The sequence below is a fragment of the Podarcis liolepis genome (assembly GCF_965112155.1).
Source record: "Podarcis liolepis genome assembly, chromosome: 8".
NCBI lineage: Eukaryota > Metazoa > Chordata > Lepidosauria > Squamata > Lacertidae > Podarcis > Podarcis liolepis.
Window position 1 is genome coordinate 22,499,618 of NC_139560.1, and position 24,607 is coordinate 22,524,224.

The 24,607-nt window shown below is 39.5% G+C and overlaps 1 protein-coding gene across 28 annotated transcripts in view; it reads right to left on the bottom strand.

The window, feature by feature from the left end:
• RIMS2 (regulating synaptic membrane exocytosis 2) overlaps window positions 1-24,607 on the bottom strand; it is a 349,035-nt gene that overhangs the window by 194,427 nt on the left and 130,001 nt on the right. For all 28 annotated transcript variants that reach the window (XM_083516456.1, XM_083516462.1, XM_083516453.1 and 25 more), the window contains one exon: window positions 10,024-10,937. In XM_083516456.1, the coding sequence (XP_083372582.1) occupies window positions 10,024-10,937 (914 nt within the window). The remainder of the gene's footprint in view (window positions 1-10,023; window positions 10,938-24,607) is intronic.

Consider the following 24,607-nt stretch of genomic DNA (forward strand, 5'->3'; position numbering starts at 1 on the left):
TACACTCTTTTATCTTCTCACATAAAAAACCAAGAATAACCCCCAAATACCTGCACCTCCCCACCTCAGAAGGAGGATAGGGAATCCCCAAAATAGAAGCATATTACATTGCCAACCAAATACACCATATAATCCCATATATACTAGAAGATGAGACAAAACAATGGGTACATCTAGAGAGGGCCACAATTGAAAAATACCTGCACCACAGCGTACCCACTCCTCCCAAACAAACTAAAGAAAATTCCCACAACACTTAACAGGTACACACAGACCATGCTCAAAGCATGAAAAACAGAAATAGGCAAACTATCTCCAACCCCATCTCCACTAATTCCCCTGGCGTACCACCCATTATTCCACCATGCAGCACAAAACCTCCAGATACAAACCTGGCAAACCAAAGGCTTATATCGCCTAATAGACTTTTATAAAAATAACAAACCTTTGTCAACACAAGAAATACAAGACAAACTAGAAGACACCCAAATGCCCTGGTTAACACAACACCAATTACATGCCCTCTTAAACAACCCAACAGTAAAATCAGCAGCAACTAGGCCCCTGACAACCTTCGAAAACCTCCTCCTAACAACAAAGGGTAACGGTTAAGGGATGGTATCTGAAATATACAAAATACTACTCCAAAATCCCACAAACCCCCTAGACGCAATCAAAAAACAATGGGAGGGTGACATAAGCTATGAAATTAACCCCACTCAATGGACCAGAATGTGGTCTAAACTCACCTTTAAATCCATATCAACAAAAAGAAAAGAACTCACTCTGAAACTCACCTACAGCTGGTACCTAACACCAAGAAAACTAGCGCTAATGTGCCCAGGAACCTCACCAAAATGTTGGAGAGGGTGCACCTCCACAGGTACATACCTCCACATGTGGTGGAAGTGCCCCAAAATCCAACTATTTTGGACAACAGCCATACGAGAAATATGTAAAATAACTAAGCAAGTATTAGAAACCACCCCAGAATTGGCCCTACTAAACATCTTCCAAGACAACAATGCCCATTTACACCACAAAGAACTCATAACCCACCTGCTTTCAGCAGCCAGAAACACCATAACCAGACACTGGAGAGACCTGTCAGGAGTAAGCATGGACCAATGGTACCAAATAGTATGGGAAACAACCCTAATAGAAAAATTAACCAATAAACTGAAAATGACACGGGGACAAACAGAAGAAGACGCCTTTACCTCGGTATGGCTCCCCTTTATCACATACACAGCCCAACAAGACAATGACAATAGTCCACTAACAGCATACAAATCAATATGGCTAACCTGGTCCAAAACACCCACCCACCCCACTCACACATGAAAACAAAGATCACCACAGCCAATCACAAACAAACAACCACACCCTAGGCCAACCCCAACCTCTCTCACCACCAAAGGAACACAAGTGAACAGCAGAGAACCTGCACGAGCAATGCTGACACCAAACCCTACATACATTAAGCAAAATAGAAACATTGCCACCTGACCCCACCTATCCCCCCTCCAACCCTTTTCTTCCTTATGTCTCAACAAATGAAACTGATTTCTAAAAATGTTACATGGAAAAAATACGAGAGACATTACATATACTTCTGTAAATCAAGAAAATCTTTAATAATAATAATATAATAATAATAATGCATTCTGCCCTGCTTCTGCAATATTTTTTTAATCCACACAAGCATGGTAATTTTCCACAAAATACATATTTAAATATGTATTTTATTTATTTATAAAAGTATTTATATACCACTCTCTCATAAAATATCAGGGTGGTATACAACAATGTAAAAAACATAATAAAACATTAAAAGCAGTACAGAATGACCATTAAAACGACTGGTAACTCAACAAAATCTTAAACCCTATCCAGTGCCTTTCTTCTGGAAAAAAGTGGTGGTATTCAACATGAAGTTGTTAACAATAAGTGCCATACTTTTAACCACTGCTTTTCTTCTTGAAAAAAGGTGCTGGTGCTGTGTACCCTTGAGTATTCCCAGAAAAAAGCATTGTGCATAGGCCTGTCAACATATGAAAAGTCTTCAAGACACAGTCACAAGCAAGGTTGCCTGCTGAATTTCTGCTGGACACAACATGGGTCTAGTGTCATTAAGTGCCTCATGTCTGGTTGAGGCCAGTTAGGCTTTATAACTTGAGGGAGAACTAGAAGCATTCCTCGGCATCTTCTCACTTATCAGGCTGGGATATAAGGGCTCAGATGGTCCTTAAGATATCCTGGACCCAAGCTGCTCAGGACTCTGAATGTCAACACAAGAACCCTGTAGCATATGGACAAACAGGGTACATGTTTTAACAGAGATGTCACATGGTGTTGGCCAGCTGCCTCCACCAACAGTCGAGCTGCTTCATTCTGTACTAGCGGTAGCTTCCAGACCAGGCCCAAGGATAGCCCCACATAGATTGCACTGGAGTACAGTGGTACCTCGGGTTAAGTAATTAATTCATTCCGGAGGTCCGTTCTTAACCTGAAACTGTTCTTAACTTGAAGCACCACTTTAGCTAATGAACTTCTGCTGCCGCGCCGCCGGAGCACAATTTCTGTTCTCATCCTGAAGCAAAGTTCTTAATCCAAGGTACTATTTCTGGGTTAGCGGAGTCTGTAACCTGAAGTGTATGTAACCTGAAGCGTATGTAACCCGAGGTACCACTGTAATTCTGTCCATAGATTACCACTACATAGACTGCAATGGCCAGATTATCTGATCCACATTTGGCAACACCTGGCATACCAGGCAAAGCTGGCAAAAGGCACTCCTAGCCATAGATGTACACATTTAGAAATGCAGTTTATCTTACACATAGTTTATTTTTTCAGCTGATTGCAGATTTCAGCTAATACCTTCCAACTTGTGGATCATATCAGTTGATATTGGAATTCATGGATATCAGTTTCCTCAAGCACCCCTTCTCGTTGACTATTTCAATTTTTTAAAATTGTTAATTGGACTGAGAGTAAGCCTTTTTGCTCATGTGCTCTCTCCTCGCCACTACCCCTTCAGCACCTGACTTTGAGGAAGATATTGTGATTGGTTAAACTATAGGTTTTTTTGTTATGTCTAAACTGGAAAACTCTCATTTAAGTACTGCTTACAAAACAAGGATGTGACTTTGACTGTCCTATGACAGACCGGGTAAATGCAAACACAGATTAAAATTAGTAAATACATTTCTATCTGTACTATAAATTTTTGTACTTTGTGCTATGGAGCCAAAAAAATGTGCTTCAATTAGCTAGAGAAGAATGAATGGCAAGTGGCATAGTTCTCTGAACAGCAAATGCATACCTCAAGGAAGTTCAAATATTGGGGGAAATAAAAAAACAGGAATCCTAAGAAGTAGTAGTGCAAGACCTACACTGGTTAACAATTACTTTCAAGACCAAATTCAGGATACAGGTTTTTACTTTTAAAACTCCATATAGCCAGGGTCCATAGGCAGACCTAGATGAACCTGACCGGTGTGATCACCCTGGTGCAGAGCTTCTGGGGGGCCACAGCAGGCACCGCAACTTTGACATCCAACAGAAGGTGAGAGGCGAGGAGGTGCCGGACTTTGGCGTTGCACAGGGCACCACTAAAATTTGGTATGCCAAGGTCTGCCACTGCTGGGTCTATGATATCTGGAGGAATATTTGCTTTCATACCTACTTCCAGCTGCACAATGGGATTCAATCAAAAGCAATTCTGATTTCATCCTTGAATAAAGCTTTTTCAATAGTAGCACTCCTGCCATCTGAGATTTGCCAGTTCCAAGAAAGTGGTCCATTTAACCACAAAAATGAAACTTTTTTTTAGATAGAGGTACTAGTGGCACTATATTTTAAACTCTCCTGTTAGCTGCTTATTTTATTATGAATATTTTTTTTACTGTTGTTTATTGTTTTAAATTATATTTTTATGTTCTGTTGTTCCTCACTTTTTTTACACTGAAAAGCAGGTTCTAAATTTTCTAAATGTATAAGCATATGTATTTCATACATCTTTAGCTTAGTCCTGTGTTCTATTTTCTTAGTGGATGAGTAAACTACCTTGTTCTTAACCATTGCATGACACATTAGTTTAAAAGAAATGATGGGATGTGTTATATTTAAAATTCCACAGTCAGGGAAATGTCTCTTTTGATGTAGCTGGTATCTATTCTGTGTCAAAACAGATTTGTCTGTGGAATTTTACAAGATAACTGTCTGGAAGTTTACAAGATAATTTCTTTAATTGTTTTTAATACAGTCGTACCTTGGTTTTCAAACAGCTTAGTACTTTAACATTTTGGTTCCCGAACGCCACAAACCTGGAAGTGACTGTTCCAGTGTGTGAACTATTTTTGGAAGCCAAATGTCTGACGGGGCTTCTGCGGCTTCCGATTGGCAACAGGAACTTCCTGCAGCCAATCAGAAGCCGTGCTTTGGTTTCCGAATGTTTTGGAAGTCATATGGATTTCCAGAACGGATTCCGTTCAACTTCCAAGGTACGACTGTAAAATGACTTTTGTCAACAGGCCTAAAGGAATAATAAAATCCTATTCTGTTGTTATTGTTATTGTTATTGTTATTATAACATAATAATTATCTTATGTTAAAATGTAAAATTAAATACCAAGTTTCAAATGAACATGTTAGTTATTCTACATAGATGACACAAATAAGAATAAATAAGTTCACCATCTTAGAACATACTGTCATACTAAGAGAAGACTGTCAACTAGTATCAGAAATGGGAAGCAAAATTCTTCTCCATTCCATTAATAAGATTTAATAACTAGATTATATTGGCATATGTTAAAGTCAAGGCACAAACTGAGGAAATCTTAGCAAAAATCTCAGCAGTCCACATTACAAGCTCAGGAGCCCACAAAATCAGACATATAAATCAACCACATTGCCCAGTTGCCTTATCTAATTTAATAATATTCATTTTTAAGCATGTAGACACTTAGAATGCAATATCTTTAGTAGATACCGTTGGGGCCTAGTATGTTCTAGAGTGGCTTGTACTGAAAAGGAAGCAGGAAAACAGGATTTCAGTAATAGGCAAATGCTAAGTTATGTTTACCCCAGTGTTTCCCAACCGGTGTTCCGCGGCACACTAGTGTGCCGCGAGACGTTGCCTGGTGTGCCGTGGGAGGGAGGCGGGCGAGTCGGGCGGCGAGAGGCGGGGCGGCGGCGGCGAGGAGAGGCCGCCAGCGCGGGGCTCTCGCCGTCTGCCTGCCTGGCTGCCTGCGTGGCGCTGACGTCACGGGGCTGTAACGTGCCCCACATAGGCACACGCGGGGCAGCGAGCTCCCTCCCTCCCACATCCCATCGCCGCTCGCTTCGGCCGGCCTACTGGGCTGTCGCAGGCGGAAGGCCTGCGCATGCGCAAGGTTTTCGCGCCTTCGGGATTCCCTTCACGCCTTCCTCCTCCCGGGTCCTGGAGAGCGCGGGAAGCGGCAGCGCGAGACCGTCGTTGAGCCTGGTAGGTATTGCGCTTGCCAAGGCAGTCATTTGGGAAATGAAAACTTGCAAAGCAAGCAACCAGTTCAATCTGAAGTACGTGTATGCTTAATATCCTGTATCTGAAACCTGTTCTGCCCCCTCCCCCACACTTGGTGCCATTTTCATCTACACATGCAGCAGAGTAAGTTGACCCAGAATAGTACCAATTCAGATGGCAGATGGGAAAATGACAGTGCTGAATGCTTTCCCATGTAGAACAGTCCCTGCAAATAAAAACCTAGCATATTTGGAAGAGGGATGCTAGCCTAACCATTACCTTCTATGCTGTTACTATTTATTTTACTTTTTTTTACATAAGTAAAAAGTGACCTTTCCCCATCTGGCATGGTGGTGTGCCTCAAGATTTTTTTTCATGAAACAAGTGTGCCTTTGCCCAAAAAAGGTTGGGAAACACTGGTTTGCCCTTCTATACAGTATACTTATATATTATTCATATGTATTATTGGCTCTCCACCAGTCTCTACAAGGTGTATGTCACTGAAAATAGGTGAGAAACACTATATCATTGGATTTTTTTCTGAAATTTATTTGTATAATGCTTCAAACAAATGGTCTGAATGAGATTATGAAAATCAAGTAAAATAAACAAGAATTATGATGAAAAATATGTAGAGAATCACCAGTTTATGAACATGGAAGAGACAGTATGGGAACCACACTTCTGTGTGGAACCATCAGTTAATCTTTTGCTCTAAAACAGAATAGGCATCTGCAGTGATTTTTGAGGATCATTATGTGGGATAACCAGCCTCATTTAACCTTTTGTTTCCCTCAGTCTACCAGAGAAGCTCAGCAGGTGAGGAGATCTGAGCTGGTTGCTGCAGCTCCAGCAGCCTGGCTTTTACAATTTTACACATCACCTGGGAAGACAGGCGAACTAATATCAGTGTACTGGAAGAAGAAAAGATCACCAATGTTGAAGCAATGATTCTTCAACATCAACTTCGTTGGACTGGTCACGTTGTGCAGATGCCTGAGGATCGTCTTCTAAAGCAACTACTCTATTCCAAACTTAAAAATGGAAAGCGTAATGCTGGTGGTCAACAAAAGAGGTTTAAAGACTGTCTCAAGGCAAATCTTTTAAAATGTAGTATAAACACTGACAACTGGGAAACACTGGCCTGCGAGCGCTCCAGTTGGAGAACAACCTTTATCAAAGGTGTCATGGGCTTTGAAGACACTTGAACTCAGCACACAAGGAAGAAACGTGCTAAGAGGAAGGCACACTTGGCAAATCCACACCATGATCAACTCCCGCCCAAAAACCAATGTCCCCACTGTGGAAGGACATGTGGATCTATAATTGGCCTCCACAGTCACTTATGGACTCATTGTTAAAACTGTGTTTATGGAAGACAATCTTACTCGGCTACGAGTGATCGCCAAGAAGAAGATTAATTTAGGAACTTTCACCACGGTAACTAAACCAAGTTTTACTGCCTGTGCAACTTTTTCTGAATGCTGTAAGGAAAAGCACATGCATCTGACCTTTGGAGAGTTTGTAAGTAAACTATTTTTAACTTTAAAAACATATGATCTTATTAGTGTGGTTGAACAATAGCTTGTAAATGAAGCACTACAGAACTGCTGTGTGGCATCAGTTGTTAATACACAGATATACCACTGTATAAATGCACACAGGTGAAAATACAGCTCTAGCTATGACACCAATTTTACACACTAGATTAACTACTGCATTCTTAAAATAAAAAATTCCTTCCAGTAGCACCTTAAAGACCAACTAAATTAGTTCTTGGTATGAGCTTTCGTGTGCATGCACACTTCTTCAGATACATGTGTATCTGAAGAAGTGTGCATGCACACGAAAGCTCATACCAAGAACTAATTTAGTTGGTCTTTAAGGTGCTACTGGAAGGAATTTTTTATTTTGACTATGGCAGACCAACACGGCTACCTATCTACTACTGCATTCTTAAACACTTAATCCTTCCTTATTTTTCTGATGTGTGGATTCATCCCCACATTTTTCACTGATACTTCCACTGCCATGTAGGTAACTATTCCTTGAGCTTAGCAGAAGAAGATACATTCAGATTCCATAGATTTTGCTCAGAGATGGTCCACTATAAAACACTCAAACAATACTGTATAGCCTCTCAATATATCTCACTAAAAGGCAATGGACACCAGTCAGTGGTGGATATTAGAATACACAAAACACATATGCAAGAGTTGAGGGTCTTTGGAGATGGAAAAATATAAGTTGGTACCATGCCTTATAGCAATCTGCCATAATTTCAGAAACGGGGTGAAAAGCATGTAGTGTATACAATCAGTTTCTTCCACACATTCTCCTTCCTTCCTTCCTAGCCCTCAAACCACAGCTAATGCATGAACCAAGCAATGCTGATAACAGAAAGAGGGAATGTAAAAGAGAGAGAGAACAGTCACCAAAGTCTATGAGGATACAAACATACCTGTGAATGACCATGTTCAGGTGCAACACTAATTCACAAAGTATGGTTTATTTAGCCATACTGTGCATGAGCTGCTTTTTGATCATGCAGCTTAGAGTGTTCCTGCTTCACTTTTCCCTTACTCAAGCAGGGAAGCAAACCACAGAGCAGCTGGTTTAGCATTACATCTGAACCAGCACTTGTGGTTTGTTTCTCCAAAACAAATCACAGTTGGGAAGCCAATTAAAAAAATATTGGCTTCAAGTAGTGGTTTGTTTGGAGAGAGAGAAACCACAGCATTGGCTCAGATGAATGTGACCAGTCTGTCCACAAGAGAATGTGCATGTATATTCTAGGGGCAAACCATTTGAAAGATGGCAGTTTGGGCCACATTAAAGAACAAATGAAGTCCACAGCACTATATTACAGAATAAAAAATGAACCACTTCCATATCACAAAGAGGACAACCATCATTTCTTTGTTTAAGACTGACTTCAGACCTTACAAAATTCTTTTATACTCTGTGTATGTTCTTGATCTAGAGAGCAAGGTAGAAGAAATATAACTGTAAGAAAAAGATTGCAGTGCTAAGCACACTTGTTTAGTTAACAGTTGTTTGTTCATTTAGTCGGTGTTAATCACTGATTCTTTTCCATCTTGTAAACTGGTCATTATTTATCACTAAAAACGAACCAAGTTTTCATTCCTATTTCCAAGAACACAATGCTTAGAATTCAGTTTAAACATATAATACAATTATAAGACTGACAGTCCAAAGAATGTGCTATAAGGTCCCACTGCTGGTTACAATATAGACATTTTTGCTAAATTGTCATGTGTGCATGTATGTGTGCGCACGCTCATGTGCAGACCCATATGAACCATATGACCCACTAATTTTCCTCCTTTCATGTACTTAACCAACACTAACCACAACCTGCGTTTTATCAATGAACAAGAACAGAGCAAATGTTTCTATTAAGTGTTCTTCTACCGTGTTATAATTGTGTTCTTGTTTTAGTCATCATGGAAGATCACACTACACTTTGATGTGGGAGATATGTGGTTGGGTCTCCGGATTTTTTCATTTTCACTTAAAAGCAGCCACAGGGAGTGGGCTAAATTGGAACATGAGATTGATGTTAGGGCAGAGGGTTAAAAAAACCAAAAACTTTTGTCCACATCATTTTGCAGATTGAAATCACCTTCCCTGAAACTAGTATTAATCCTACTGTAGAGAACTACATTTGTATTTGTTTTCCTGCCCAGAAAAGCTAATAGTACCTTCTTGTAGTGTGTGTGTGTGTGTGTGTGTGTGTGTGTGTGATGGGGGAAGAAATTTAAACCAGTAAAATAGTATGAAAAGGAGCAAGTGAGGGTTTTCAAACAGAAAATACCTTAGTACAATTTTTTGATCCAAATATATCACTCCCACCAGTATGGTTATATTTTTTTATAAGTATATAGTTAGAAACATGTATATTTAGTGCATACTTCAGTTCTTAGGTAAAGTAAAGGTAAAGGTACCCCTGCCCGTACGGGCCAGTCGTGTCCGACTCTAGGGTTGTGCGCTCATCTCACTTAAGAGGCCGGGGGCCAGCGCTGTCTGAGGACACTTCCGGGTCACGTGGCCAGCGTGATGAAGCTGCTCTGGCGAGTCGGCACCAGCGCAGCACAAGGAAACGCCGTTTACCTTCCCGCTATAAAGCGGTACCTATTTATCTACTTGCACTTAGGGGTGCTTTCGAACTGCTAGGTGGGCAGGAGCTGGGACCGAAAAACGGGAGCTCACCCCACCGCGGGGATTCGAACCGCCAACCATGTGATCGGCAAGTCCTAGGCACTGAGATTTTACCCACAGCGCCACCTGCGTCCCTTCTCAGTTCTTAGACTTCAGACTAATTTTTAGCTTCATCTACCCATGCTGATCAAAGGGACTATATGTGACCCATAAGTGTAAAAGCAAAATACCCCCCACCAAACACTTGAGGTCTGCAGCAGAGATGCTTCTCTTTTACAGAATTAGAATGTACACAAACTCCATCTATACAGTAAAATCAAAATTCTTACCTTTCTCACTAACACTTTCACTTTCAATCTCTACATCGTCACAGCTGGTATACTCTGGAGTAGAGGCCAACTCTTCCTCAGAGCTGCTCAGTGAAACCTGACGCATTTTACCCCCTTTTTTTGTTTTATGAGGCTTTGGTGGTGGAGGCCTAACTGATTCAGATTGATCTGAACTTAGTGAATCATTTCTTAACATGGTTTCCATTTTTTCACGTTTTGTTTTCCGTACAGCTGAGCTAGGATCCAAATGATGCTGTTTCCTTAATGAATCAGTTCGCCTCATATCTGGCCTATCAAAAGGAATGGGACTCCTCCTAGGTGTTGGAGGGCTGTGATTTGTGTTTCTTTGCCGATTGGGACTTGGTCCCTGAGTTCTTTCCATTGAATATGAACATTGGTCCATGGCAGCTCTGTGTTCAGATGCAGACCTTTGCCGTGATGGCCGTTCCATTCTCATCATAGATAACCGGGAATCTTCCAGTTCAGTATTTGCCAAAGACACATCACTGTGCCTTCGTTCATGACGCGCGCGGGACACTTCAGCATGAATACGCATTTGTTCCTCATATGGTTGTGGTTTGACGGGATAACGAGCCAAATTAGGATCACTTCGGTATCGTGCTTGGTACTCCTCTTCCCGCCGTTGCCTCTCATATTCCTCTCTATTCTGCACATCATCTTCCTCTAAAGGATATTCCCTCGAACGCCTGCGACTTCTCCTGTTCGAATCCCTGTAGTCATCAAGTTCAGCTTCTTCATATAACTGAGATCCATGTTGTGATCGTCTGTCCGTATAATCTGATGGTGATCTTGGCATTGCACTGTCTGATGTTGCATACTGTGAATAGTCGTCTCTCTCCTCCTGTTGATTGAATCTCCTGTTCTGATCTCTGGATATTGATGGGCTTCTTTTTCTAAGTAATCAAGAAAAACAAGAAGTAAACATTATCAATATTTTCAATGCTTACAATTTATTTGTTACAAACTAATTCCAAACTAATTATTCTAGTTGACTGAGCTATAATAACTGCACTGGCTTTCTAATAACCTGATAATCACTCACTCAAATGGAAGCACATTGTTTTAAGTTGAATTTGTTTTCCAGAGCTGATATATGTAGCATAGTGGCTAAGAGAATGCATTATGAATCAAGAAATCCCCAGTTCAAATTTCATCTCTTCCAGGAAACTCACTTAGGTGGCCTTAGTAAATCCAGTATCAAGCTCAGCCTCCCCCTCCCGTGGCCACCATCTGCTAGATGCTGATAATGATACTTGCAGCATTGTTTTAATGGTTACAAGGGGATAATGTATCTGAAATATCTGAACATTCAAAAGTGTTCTATAAATATTAAATAATACAATGAGTTAAACAAAAATACCTTTGTTTAATCAATTAAGTTGTAATTCTCCTATTTTTTCATACTACATTTGTTAGTTTAAATTTATTTTATTTTATTCATATAATTGCTTCACACATCCAAAAGGGGGTCTGAAGCAGGACAGCAAAAATACAAAATACAATATGCAATGAAAAATTCAAAAATTAACCTAGCAACATGTTTTAAAACGTATTTGTATCTGTTTCATATTCACAGCATGATGTCTGCATCACTCACAGATAAACAGATGGACTTGGTTCCTAAGAGGGTTAACTTAAGTAAGTTTCCACACCTTCCTCCTTCCTGCAGCCCTGGCAGAAACCTTTCAAGAGGGTTGATGGCCCTCCTAAACTACATGGGATATCAGTAGCATGGGGCGGGGGGAGTTTCCCTCCTCTGTACACCAGCCCTCTGGAATACGTTTCATGTTTCACTATGTACAGGATTGCACTGTAACTTAATTAAAATTGGGCTCCAAGCCATAATTAATTAAAAGGGAAAAATACAAAAAGAAATTATGAAAGAATTATCCTTACAGAACTTATTCAATAATTCAGGGCAGGATTCTTATTTGTATTGTTTATATCAAGTAGCCACTTAAGTAAAATAAAATTAATAACAAACAATATGCATCTTCTGACAGTACAAATATTCACATAATTTCTTGTAGAACAACTACCTACTATATATTTTATTATTTTCAGCCATTACTTATCTGCCTTACAATATGTCCCGCCGTAGCTAAATACTTTTTTAAAATAAAATGAGCTAAGTTCAGAACAGAAGGAAAAATCAAAATCAAAGCACAAACAATTCTCAGATAAGCTAGATCATCAGCTCTTACTGGTTCGTTTCCCATTTTTATTGTTTTATTGTAATATTGTGTTTTTATCCTGTATACAACCTTGTATTTTATATGAAGTTGTGGTGTATAAATATTTAATTAAAGAAATAAAATATATACATTTTCTTCTTTCCTGCCTTGTACTACCCTGTGATCTTCGTATGAAGGATGGTATAGAAATTTAATATATAATAAATCATAAAAATAATACTACTTCTGAAAGTTATAATCTAAAAAAAATTTCATTAGCTTGTTTACTTTCATAAATCATAAATCATATCATTCACAAGTGATGAAACTAAATATTGAAGAACTGTGTATCTTGTGTAAAATTCTGAATATATCCCAGGTTATGGAAGTATCGTGATTAGAGAATAGCAAGCTGAGAGCCAGAATGCAGTCTAGGGCAAACTATGAATTACATCCTAAAATATGTAACAACATTCCATCACCTAAGCATGCATTTCCTTCTAGTTTCTTTGTTCTAAATTTCAGCCAGGTGACTTTGCTTTAGAAATAACAACAGTAAGCCAAGTTACGGCTTACCACAGGTGTGAGAATGTGTGTGCCCCCAGAAAATAGTTTGCAGCTACTCCCAGGTCCTTTTTACTGCTGTGTCATGCTAAGATGAACCAAAGTTTGCCTTAGCATGCCATTTGAATCTCAGCATACCAAAACACAATATATGGCAAGCAAATGTATTCGTCACAATGTGCCCACTATTACAAGGCATACAGTACATGCAAGCGGTACTCCAGAATCATCAACATAAGTACAATATTACAATTACTAATGTATTTTCCACCAAATGATATGCATGTAGAAGCCTGCTTAGATGATGTGTCTGCTTAGCCAGATTGGGACAGAAGTCTTCAGTCCTGTAAACCTATCTATTGCCTTGGAAATCTCACTAAAATTCCACTGAAATCCACAGGACTGTTTTCATTCACTGTATTCTCATCTCATTAATCTATTTCAAGATCCCTTTGTAAGCAATATTTGACAAAAGTGTTTTTGTGATCATCTACTTGATTCCATCTAAGAATTCCCAAAGCACAAATTAGGACAATAACAAAAATGATACAAATTGCTTACGCAAACCACCTAACTAAATAAATCATGTTACAGATGCTGTATTACTGAGGTGGGAAAACTCAACTGCGTTTTCAACTTCTCGTTTCCCCCTCCCCCAAAGATACAATATTACATTGTGAAACTTATCGCATTTCAACAAGAAATCAAATAAACAGTGTAACAGTGTAAATAAATCCATGTGTTGGTGAAAACTTCAAGAAGTAGTACTTAAGATGTGCAAGAAATTTTTTTCTGCAATAAAAAATAAAAAAGATTGTTTTGGATCTTGCTAGCTCCATTGATAGCTTATCATCTCATAAGCATCTCACTCTCCAATACCTGAAGGCATTGACCCCATTGCACTTCAAAACCTGGGTGGATGAACTTCTGGACCTGGAAACCAAAAAACAAATAATATTTCGTAGATGTGATGCTAGGACTAAATGCAGTGGGATCTGGTCTGAGTTCTAAGAACTCTTTGAGTCCTGATTTCCTCACCCACATTTATTGGTGTCTCTTCTAGTTCCCCTTCCCTCCCCCTCCCTATATTTGCCAAGTTTTCATCATAGCTTTGGAGGGAAGGATATCTGGGGAGGTGTTTACTGCCATAGGTTCTTTACATACAATCTTTCAACAAACAACAAATAAAATGATTATTTAGCATACCAAAGTTATTTCTTTTAAAACATATTATATAGAACTACAGCTTTCACTGGGACTCTTCTGAAGACGTTTACTCAATGGCCAGGATCTAAAGAGCTTCTTTGTGGATGCCCAAACACAGCGGAGAATTAACTGACTTCCCCAACTTAAGCAACAAGGAAGTCCCATGCCATTTTACAACTTCCTTTTGAAATGCCCCTTAGTTTCAAAAGAAGTTTAACATGTGGCTAAAGAATCTGCTACTTGAGGAAACACAAGTTCAAAGCCCCATTTGGTGAGGAGAATAGGACAAGATGAACATTTTTCACATCCATGCCTAAATATATGCACATCTCTTTATTACTCTGAAATGAAATTCTTTAGTGGTTCAGAAATCCACCACCTCATGAGTAGAACTGGATCCTTTGTTTGGTTCAGTGTTTTAAAACTAAGTATTAAAAGTTCTGCAATTTAGTGTTTTAAACTGATTGAACCTTAAACTTAACATGCATCAAAATGACATAGTGGTTTTAATATTATAATTACCGTAGCTTTGGGCTAGATATTTACTAACGATGAAATTGCAACATCTAGTGCAAATAACATGTTTTATTTCACTTTGACTTCAGATGTTTTTACAACTGATAACTGGGCTTGAGTTTTTTAGGGCCCCACAAGACTTGGCTTCTTTTGCTGTTATCCCTCTGGATATATTATTACCATCAGTTAAGTTACTAAACACCAACTATAATACAAAATGCTTTCCTAAAGTATTAAATACTTTAAATAGCAAAGTAGTTAAAATGCAACACACTTGCCATTTCAGACAGAAAAAAGGGATGATCCACATAAAATAACTGGATGATATGCAGAATTACTATTTTTGTCTCATTAATCAAGCAAATAAAAAATTAAGATATCAATATATCAAACTGCACTGCAACTAATACTAGCTAAGTGACTCAAATTTACACTTTTAAGAATCACAATCACATTCTAAAGTTTATAAATCTGTGGATGGTGATACTCTGCTTAAAAGCCCGGATATTAAAAATCAGATATTTTAGTCCCTTTTTAAAAAAAATAAACCTAGTTGTTTGTCATAAATAATTTAAAGCTCAATTTACTTTTTAAAAGTTTCTTAATACTCCCCATAAAACCAATAATGTAAAAATTTAAAAGTCCATGTATTATTTCATTCTTTACCTTCTGATCAGCCACTGCACATCTGGAAAGTCAGGAGCATCAAGTTCCCGAGAATGCATCAATTTCTGTGCAGCCTACTGCTTCATTTAATCCTTGTAGCTTTGAGGAAACCATGTGAAATGTCACTTCAATTTAGGAGCCCAGATTGCCAAACAATTTCTTCATAAACCTTTCCTCACCTCCAAATACAAAATATAATGCATCTGGGAGAGGAAAGGTAAACTATATAAAATAAAACTAAAAATTATTTGGGCCTAAATGCTGACCCAGTAGAGAAGCTGTGGAGAGCAGGAGAGAAGGGTTACAGTTTAATGCTGTTACTATGTGCTGTATATAGCTGGAGGTCAAGTAAGAATTTACCCTATAAGGAGGATTATGGTACTTAGCTGATTAGTGCCTTGCTACAATAGTATTGCCTGCAAAAAGGACATCACTAGGCATTTTTAAACTGTTCAAAATGGTCTAATTCTAATATTATATCAAAATATTTTAATATGTTTACACTCTTGCACTGAAACAGGTTTAAAATCCCTACTGGTGAAAGAGCTGAAAAACATTTTTAAAAGCTTCTTTTCTGAATAATCTATGGCACACTGAACTTATTTTTCCAAGTTAGAAGATATGGGTAAATAGAATTTAGGGGGGATGAGCATGAAAGGCAGTAAACCTTCATATAAGGTAAAGCAAAACAAATGAATGTATAGCCTATGCTCTGGGCCTAAAAAAATAAAATAAAAATATCCACACTTTCTCAACCTCAAATATCCAGCCTTCCCACACTTGCTTTAAAAATTAAGGAGGATCTAGTGCAAAGACAAAGTGGAATAAAGGAAAACACTACACTTTACTTATGCTTTTATGGTGACCCCAAAGCAATTCTCACATGAAACGTTTGCTTTAGGGGAACTGATCCTATTTATTTCTTATTTCCATATGTGTGGTGGTAACCACCATATAGAAGGAACCATATTCAAAATACCACACTGATATTTAGTAATACGCCTATGGATACACCAGAGAAAAGCGGCCATGTGATAGAAGTTTCTAAAAATAGTGTGTGGACAAAATCAGAGTGTGAGCAGGCTTCTGTCTGTATGGCACTACCAACAAGAGAGACAGGAAGAAGCCAAACAATCAAGTGCTGAAGGTGCTCCTAACAATAACTTAAGAGTTCTCTTCAATATTAGGCTCAGCCCTAGTTGCTTTTCTAGGCAGGACTAAAACTAGCGCCACTAGCAGCCCATGGTGTGGGGTGGAGACATCATCCTGATACAGGTGTTGCTGAAACTTACCTGGATGAGCTGGTGTGGCGCAGGGTGGTGGCAAGGTCAGGGCTGCCCCACCCCAGTACAGATGAACTGCCATGATGCTGGTTTTAAGACAGCAGCTCCAATGCAGTACAAATGTCTGATGACAGTGAAAGCTGCTGAGAGGCTCAGCAGAACTAATAGATATACACAGGCAAGCATAGGTCATCAACCAAGATGATCTAGACAGTCTCAGTCCCCAAACTAGGCTGGAATCTGGAAACAGGACAAAAATGTTTCACTAATACACAAATGGGACCTGTAGCAAAATGTTGCCAGTTCCATAGGAGTATTTTCTGTTCAGAGTCCAACCACTTCATTCCTTCTCTAGGTCTTGGCATGGCCCCATCCCAACAGTCAGCATTCCATGTCCACTGCTTGGTCCTCATTGGGCAGTGTGACGTAGGACCTGTCCCTGACACACACTGTTGTGAATATCTGCAGGAAACTTCCCCAGCAGTCAAGGTCAGGACAGAGGGCAAACCTTCTCTCACAATGTGCAGAGATGAAACAGAAACGCTGAGACAGAGGTGGGGGCTTGAAGTGGGGAGAAAAGAAGAGGACAGTTGAAGATATGGCTGCAGGAAAAGCCCTGCTGTGTTTTGTCCACATACAGGCAAGGATGCAGCAGACAACCCAATGCTGACAGGCTAAGTAGAAGATTGGCAACCTCATTCTCTAGGAAGCCAAAGGGAAGGATACAAAGATGATGAAAGAAGAAATACCACAGCCTGTGTTAATTCTGTACAGAAGCCAGACTAGGAGAAGGGGGGCTGGAATCTAAGCACAGTTGGGTAGAGCTGCCCATATGAACTCTGAGAACAAAGAGCTGTCCAGGTCTACTCTGCATAAAGAGTGGCCCAGCATTCTGAAGAACCTCAATGTGGATAGAGAGGAGACCACACCACTGTGAAGTGTAACAGGCAGGTGGGGGGGTTTCCCCCTTAAAGGAGTTTTTCCTTAAAATAAATATGCTTCTGAAAATCTTGAGATTCGCTTGATCATTCTGATATCTTTCTCTTGCATGGTGCCATTGTAGCTACATAAGAAACACTACTCAATAAACTGAGATCACTACTAGCATATGATAATACCCAATTATAGATGTGCTGCCATCAGATGCTTCAGCATCTCAACCAAAAATATTATTCAGAATGAATAAAGAATGTTTTTATATTTTTTTAAAAAAAGAAAGAATGGAGGAGTTTGGCGAGAGCTCCTTTAACATATATGGCCCCTCTCCCTGTCCCATAAGAAAATCCATATAACATCCATCATTTTAGACATTCCTCCTCCAGAATCTTTAATCAGCCAAGATGGCAAAAGTACAGAGCATTGGCTTCTGACTGCCAAGGACCTTCTCCACTTCCTCAGGCTGAACAAATTCATGACATAACAGGCACTTCCTGGTCATCCACAGACTGAAATGCTTCATGATTACTTTAGCAATTGTCCCTGTTTTTCAACATTGTACCAAGCTTCATAAGGGACACGGGTGGTGCTGTGAGTTAAACCACAGAGCCTAGGACTTGCCAATCAGAAGGTCGGTGGTTTGAATCCCCGCGACGGGGTGAGCTCCCGTTGCTCGGTCCCTGCTCCTGCCAACCTAGCAGTTCGAAAGCATGTCAAGAGCAAGTAGATAAATAGGTACCGCTCCAGCGGGAAGGTAAACGGCATTTCCGGGTGCTGCTCTGGTTCGCCAGAAGCGGCTTAGTCATGCTGGCCACATGACCCGAAGCTGTACGCCGGCTCCCTTGGCCAATAAAGCGAGATGAGCGCCGCAACCCCAGAGTCGGTCAGTACTGGACCTAATGGTCAGGGATCCCTTTACCTTTACCTTACCAAGCTTCATAGAAAACCATCAAGTCAACAGGCAGATCACCTTTAGAAGCAACTGTATTAGCTAACTGACTCATTTCCACATTACTGTATTGAAGTCAACCAGGATTTTGGCAGAATTGCCAGTCCCTGTAATAGAAAACTCACCCATCCCAAAGGCTCTCAGTAATCCATCCAGATCGCCAAGATCCAATCATATGAATAGGCCCCCAACCCACTGGGAGTCCTAGAGAATATGAATCCTATCAGGTCTATGTTTCTTTGATGAAAGAATTACATTAAATTCCTTCACTCACGGATTACCACCATCCAGGCCAAAAGAGATAGAAAGTCAGAAATACACCTTGCAGCATTGATGGGATGGAAATCAGTTTTTCCAGATGCTTCTAGACTGCTGCCCATCCTGGCTGGGGCTGATAGAAGTCAGGCATCCAACAACTTTATACTCTAAATGGCCTTGTGATCTTTGGATGAAGGGTAGTATATAAATTTAATTAACAACAACAACAAATTGAAACAGACCCATTGCAAACATGTTGACTGTGAAATCTTGAGCAATTTTAATTAAAGGGGCCTTGATTATTGTTCTTTATTTTATTATTTTATATATCACATATGCCAAAATGGTCACTATAATCACCCAAACAACCAACACTGGGAAATCCATTGCTATACCATGTGAGAGGACTTGTGCATTCATGCTGTTTGTGTACTTTTGGGGGACATGGGCCAGACATTGTTAAATGCATAAATGAAACTGGACTACATGATCGCTTGGCCTAAATTCAATGTAACAGGGTGTGGGCATGGGTGTGTAAAAAAGTCCTGCTAGGCTTAATCCTAAATTCAATTTCATTGCCAGTAAATGATCAAATTTTATGATGGCTAACAAACACCCTACCCACTTTGAAATGTGATCTTATACTGCCTCTGTTCTGACTTCATATTGAAATTATCTAGTTACTTCTATTGAGTGGAATTTCTTGAATCCCAATTCTGTGCAACCTCCTCAAAAGTTAGTCCCATTCAGTTCAATACATTTAATCCAAAATAAGTGTGCATAAAATTGAAGTTCTAATTAATTATCCCCTCAACCGTCAAATTAAGCAAGTGATGCTTAGATTAAAATTTACAGAATGTAAAATTTTTGCTTACGGAACATTTTGGGGGATATGAATGAAATGAAAACAAAAGCTGAATTATGCATTTTGACTTTCTTGTATTTTAATTATGACAGCAGTAGTATAAGGATGATGCTGGTGACTTTCTTTCTCCTTTGAATTTTCAGAACCCAGGAGATCAGGGTTAGATGAGGCTTGACTACAAAATGAAAACTAATTATAAAAGATATGGACACTCAAAGTGGGCCTGCTGATCAAATATTTGTTAACTAGTTGAAAAAGAATACCTAAGTATTCACTTCTTGGCTTCACATAAAAGAGCCTCTGGCAGTCTTGCTAAACAAGGAAGTCATGTCAGCTTTGAGATTGGTAGTAGGAGGTCTGTGAGACTGAATGGAAAAGAAGCTGGAGGAGGTGATGAAACATGCTTCTTTATCATATAAATACTACAGCCAATTTGAAGTTTCTTAAATATTTTTCAAAATATTTCGAAACATAAAACACTTTAAACTAATAGATTCAAGGTTACAATCCACAAAACGAACATTGGGATGTGCTGCTAGTTCTTTAGTATCTAACACTAGATGAAAGGCATGACACTGCATCTATGAACAGCACCAGTATAGTGGCATCATTGATCTCCCGCTAAAGCAAAGGATAAGAAGATATGAATTTTGAGCATGTGCTGCTGCTAAGCAACCCAGTTGAGAAGTAAAATCCACATCTTCTCCCTCTGAGTCTTTTCTCACTAGGTCTCCATGGAGCCTTAAAAGCAGCCATTAGATTGTGCGGGGTGGAGGCAGGATCTAGAGATGAACAGGCACTGGAATCTACAGAAGAGCCAGTTGCTGATTGCAAGTCTTTATATTAAGGCGGTTTCCTACTTCTGTCAATTGACGCCGGAGTCCAGCTGTCAGGTGTCAGAACACACAAATAACCAGAAATAACTCAAACACTTGCTTGGAGGGAAAGCAGCTGGCTGAGTGAGTAGAGCAGTATGAGATCTGGGCACTGTCACTGAACTAAAGTCCAGCAACTGGGGACAAGACTCTGGCCCTGGGCCTCAGAAAAGCTCTGCATGGGCCTGCTTGTTGCAATCCTGCCTTTTGACCTTTGTGTGGTAATAACCCAGATGTCAGTTCCCTACTGCATACCACTGTCTCACCTGCTTCCTCCAGGCTCCCATGCGCTCATCTTTGCCAGGGCAGGAGCACCCTGGGAGAGGACAAGTGAGCAAGTTCCTACCTTCCTCTGCAAAGGTGCAGAGAGCAAAAATACCATCCCTGCAATTAAGCTGGGCTACCAAGTTCCTTTGGAGAGTGCCTATGGAAGGCAATCCTGTCCTCCTTTCTGGCTTCACGCTGAGGTTTTTTCTGCCAATGTGATCCTCCAGTGTTCCAACTACCTTGGCAGTGCAATGTAACTGAGAAACAATCTCTCACCCCTTGTCCAAGATCCAAGATTGGAACAGAAGATGAGGTTATCCTCATGGCCAAGAACACGATCCCATTAAGTGTGTGGGGTCCAATAAATCAGGTGTTTGGCTGACTACTAAGGTCAGTTAATATTTGTAGTAAATTACAAATTACAAGAGGCATAATCTTGTGTTGCTTTTCATTAAAGTAGATTGTTTCAAATATGTTATTTTAAAAACTTTATCATTTATCATTAATATCTACAGGTTGTGGACATATTCTTACATAAGTATGCCTACAGAGAACAATGATTAAATTACTGAATGCAGAATTAACTATTGTGCTGATAACTTTTATATTAATAACTAATGCTTACTTACTTGGACTGAATATATGTACAATGACCGCTCCCCACATCAAATGGGGGGGCACCTTTTGTGTGGTTGCACGCAGCCCCCCGGATCCCAGTGCGGCTCCTGGTAGTACAGGCTGGCTTTGCGCTCCCCAGGCTGGATACCTGGAGGTCTCCGCCTACCTCAGCCAATCGCCCAATCCTGCCTGGGGAGGCATTGCCAGGGGATCGGCCAGGTAGGGGGAGGAGCCGCCCTGCCCACACAACGGAAGGTGAATCTTACCTGTGAAGCGTCAGTTGGCTCCAGAGCTTACTTACTTACTTGGACAGAATATATGCATTCTCTGTTTACCCTGAAACTTGACATTTGAGATAAATATTTTTAAGACCTACCTATTTTTGTGATTGTAATTTGTTTTAAAGTCATTTAATGCTGCATTTTAAATCGTTGTAACCCACCCTGGGGCCTTAGGGTAAAGCAAGGATAATATAAGAACAACAACAACAACATTCAAATATTTTGGATAGAGTTTGAAAGGATGCAAGAAAAGCTCACTTAAAATATCTATCCATAATAAGAGTTCAACATTAAGATGTAGAAAGAGAAAATGGACATGCAATTGGAAAAAGGAACCTGCATGTGTTTTCTTTTTTCCTCTGCTGTTACATATGCCAAAGTGGTTAAAGGAAAATGTTTTCACTTTAGAATATAGCTTTTGCTAGCTGCTTTTAATGCTTTAAGCTTGGCCTCTGTGTTAAAGACCAGCCCTACTGATGACTCAACCAGCTCAAATGCACAGGCATATGTCAAATGCCATTTTGTAACAGTGAAAGACAGTTATTTCTATAGATACTCTCATGTCTCCTGCTCTGGGAGAAATACGAGTATCCTCAAAATTAATCATAAAACATCAATACTGACTTAGCTTACAATGTCAGAAGAGTTGTTCAATTCGGATATCATATTTTCTCATCCCTGTCCCATTCCCCTGTCTTGTGAGGATTGCGCCCCTCCCCTCCCCATGTTCATGTTCTATAACCAGTTTACTATTGCAGTTTAATCAGAGCTGACTTTGTCAGAATAGAGTTGGAGGGATCCATCTTGAGGAAGTGGCTATCAGTAACCTCTAATTAGTTTTCTGTTGCTGGGGTTAATGGCATTTCAGGGGGCAAGTTTAGATGGGGAAAACAGTGCAGAGGATAGAATTTAACTCCTCCCACGGAACACAGCTGCTCCAATAAAATTCAGGGCTCCACATGGCAGCTTTGAAAATAAAATAAAAATGTCATGAGATCTAATCAAAGATCTCACATGTCACATGTAGTTTGGTCCTACTGCTGATGTTTAAACACGGCAACTGGAAAAGCAAGCATATTATTGTGAGGCAGGGAATTTCATTAGAAGGGGCCATTTTGATTTTATTTTGATTATGTATTTTATTGATTTTATATTGTGATTTTATTCTGTAAACTGCCCTGAGACCTGTGGGTATAGGGCAGTAAGTAAGTAAGTAAGTAAGTAAGTAAGTAAATGGTAAAGGAGACAGGCAACAGATGATGAATTTTGAGGCTTAACAAGGAGAGTGCCAATAGACCAAAGACAAAGGAGTATTAAAAGGGGGGAATGGGTGCATAGAAAAAAGGAGCAAGGCTGTGAAATAGCCATTTATATGGCTGGTTCATCAGTATCAGGTGTAACATGGCTGCACTTCAAGGTACATCAGTCAATGGGGAAGATCGTATTTTGTTCAGGAGTTTGGGGCAGAGAATCACTTCTGGTTACCAGTAAATTTACATTTATGCTAAGGTTCTACATGGGCCAATCGGAATGTATGGTTGCATTTTTATGTTTAAAACCCAATGGCTTGGGATAATCTTCAAACATATTTCTAAAGAATTGTTGCTTCCCAGAAGATGGATTAGGAGATATCGCTGGGAAAATAATGAAAGAACAGCTTTTCACATAAATCCCAAATTTCTGGAAAGATAAAGTTGGGCAAAAGGTTATGCTATGTTTGATACAATGCAATACATAATGCTTGTGAAAATAATGTTGTTGGTGATGAGATCTGTCTAGCCTATGCAACAAAATTTGATAGATCTTTTAGATAAAGTTGCAACTATGCAAATTTATACTTGAACAGTCTCAGTGACCTGTACCACCTGGACCATGAAGAGAGAGAATCTCCTGGTGATTTGCAAACTTTCATATTCATACAACTTCCACTTAAAATATGGAATTGTAAGAAGTGAAATATTTTGTACCTATCTAATGCTAAACTTCTGCATTAGTGGGAGAAATCAGCTATATGTGGTTATTTCACCTGCCAAACAATTCTCTTTGGAGTAGCTACACACTGAAATATATGGCATTCTCATTCCCATTGATTGAACAGCACTTTGCTGTGTGACCACACTATTAACTCATATTTTAAGGGTAGCTTTTCCATTGCAAAATGTCATCTTTAGTTTCAGATGGCATTTGTATTAAATCTGCATAACAGTTTTTGAAATCAGCAATGCTTCAATAGCTTATAAATAACTAATAACACACTTAAAGCACAATGAAACCTGAATAATGCCTTTCTTGATCAGTAATTATAAAAAGCACTTTGTTCCCCAGCAGAGCTGAACTGAATACCATATATGAATTTTAATTTTGCACATTGTTGCTGTTGATTGAAAATTCTATTCAACCATCCAAGCATTCAAAATATGTGTTAAGTAAAGATCATCATGCAATTTGCTTGAGCTTTTCGCCCTTCACAGTGACGATTGTCAGGTGAATATTTTTTCTCTATGAAAATAAGCTAATACTAAAAGAGAGAAATCAAATGAACATTGTCATACCTCTATAAACCATGTTTTTACATGCAAAAATGTTTCTTTTGCCATAAATAAATGTACACTTTATCAAGCATAGTAATGACTCTACAATATTATTTTAGTTATATAACTGATTCCCTATCACAGCAGTAGTGCAAACAATTTTTGACACCTATGCATATTCACATACATGGCTAGTGATCTCACTTCTCCAAGAGTCTGTCCATACCTAGCCAAATGGTACATCCAACATAAGAGGGGAGTATCAGCAGGCTTGATTTGAAATAGTTAAAAAAGGAGCTGTATCAGCACCTCCACTGACCCTTGCACTCCTCTGCTGAGGAACCCAGAGTAGCCTGCATGCCTCACCTGGCCACCCAGAGCAGGGTGGGAATTTGAATATGGGCAGCATTCACCTTCTGAAATTCTTCCCCCTAAATAGGCAAATGAGTCCTGTCCCATTTGAGTTCCAATTTGGACTTCCTGGATTAAACTATGGATTAATGGTTTTAGAAGTGGGAGAATATCCAGTTTTTCACACATTTTCAAATATTTCCATTCCTTCCTACTTCCTTCC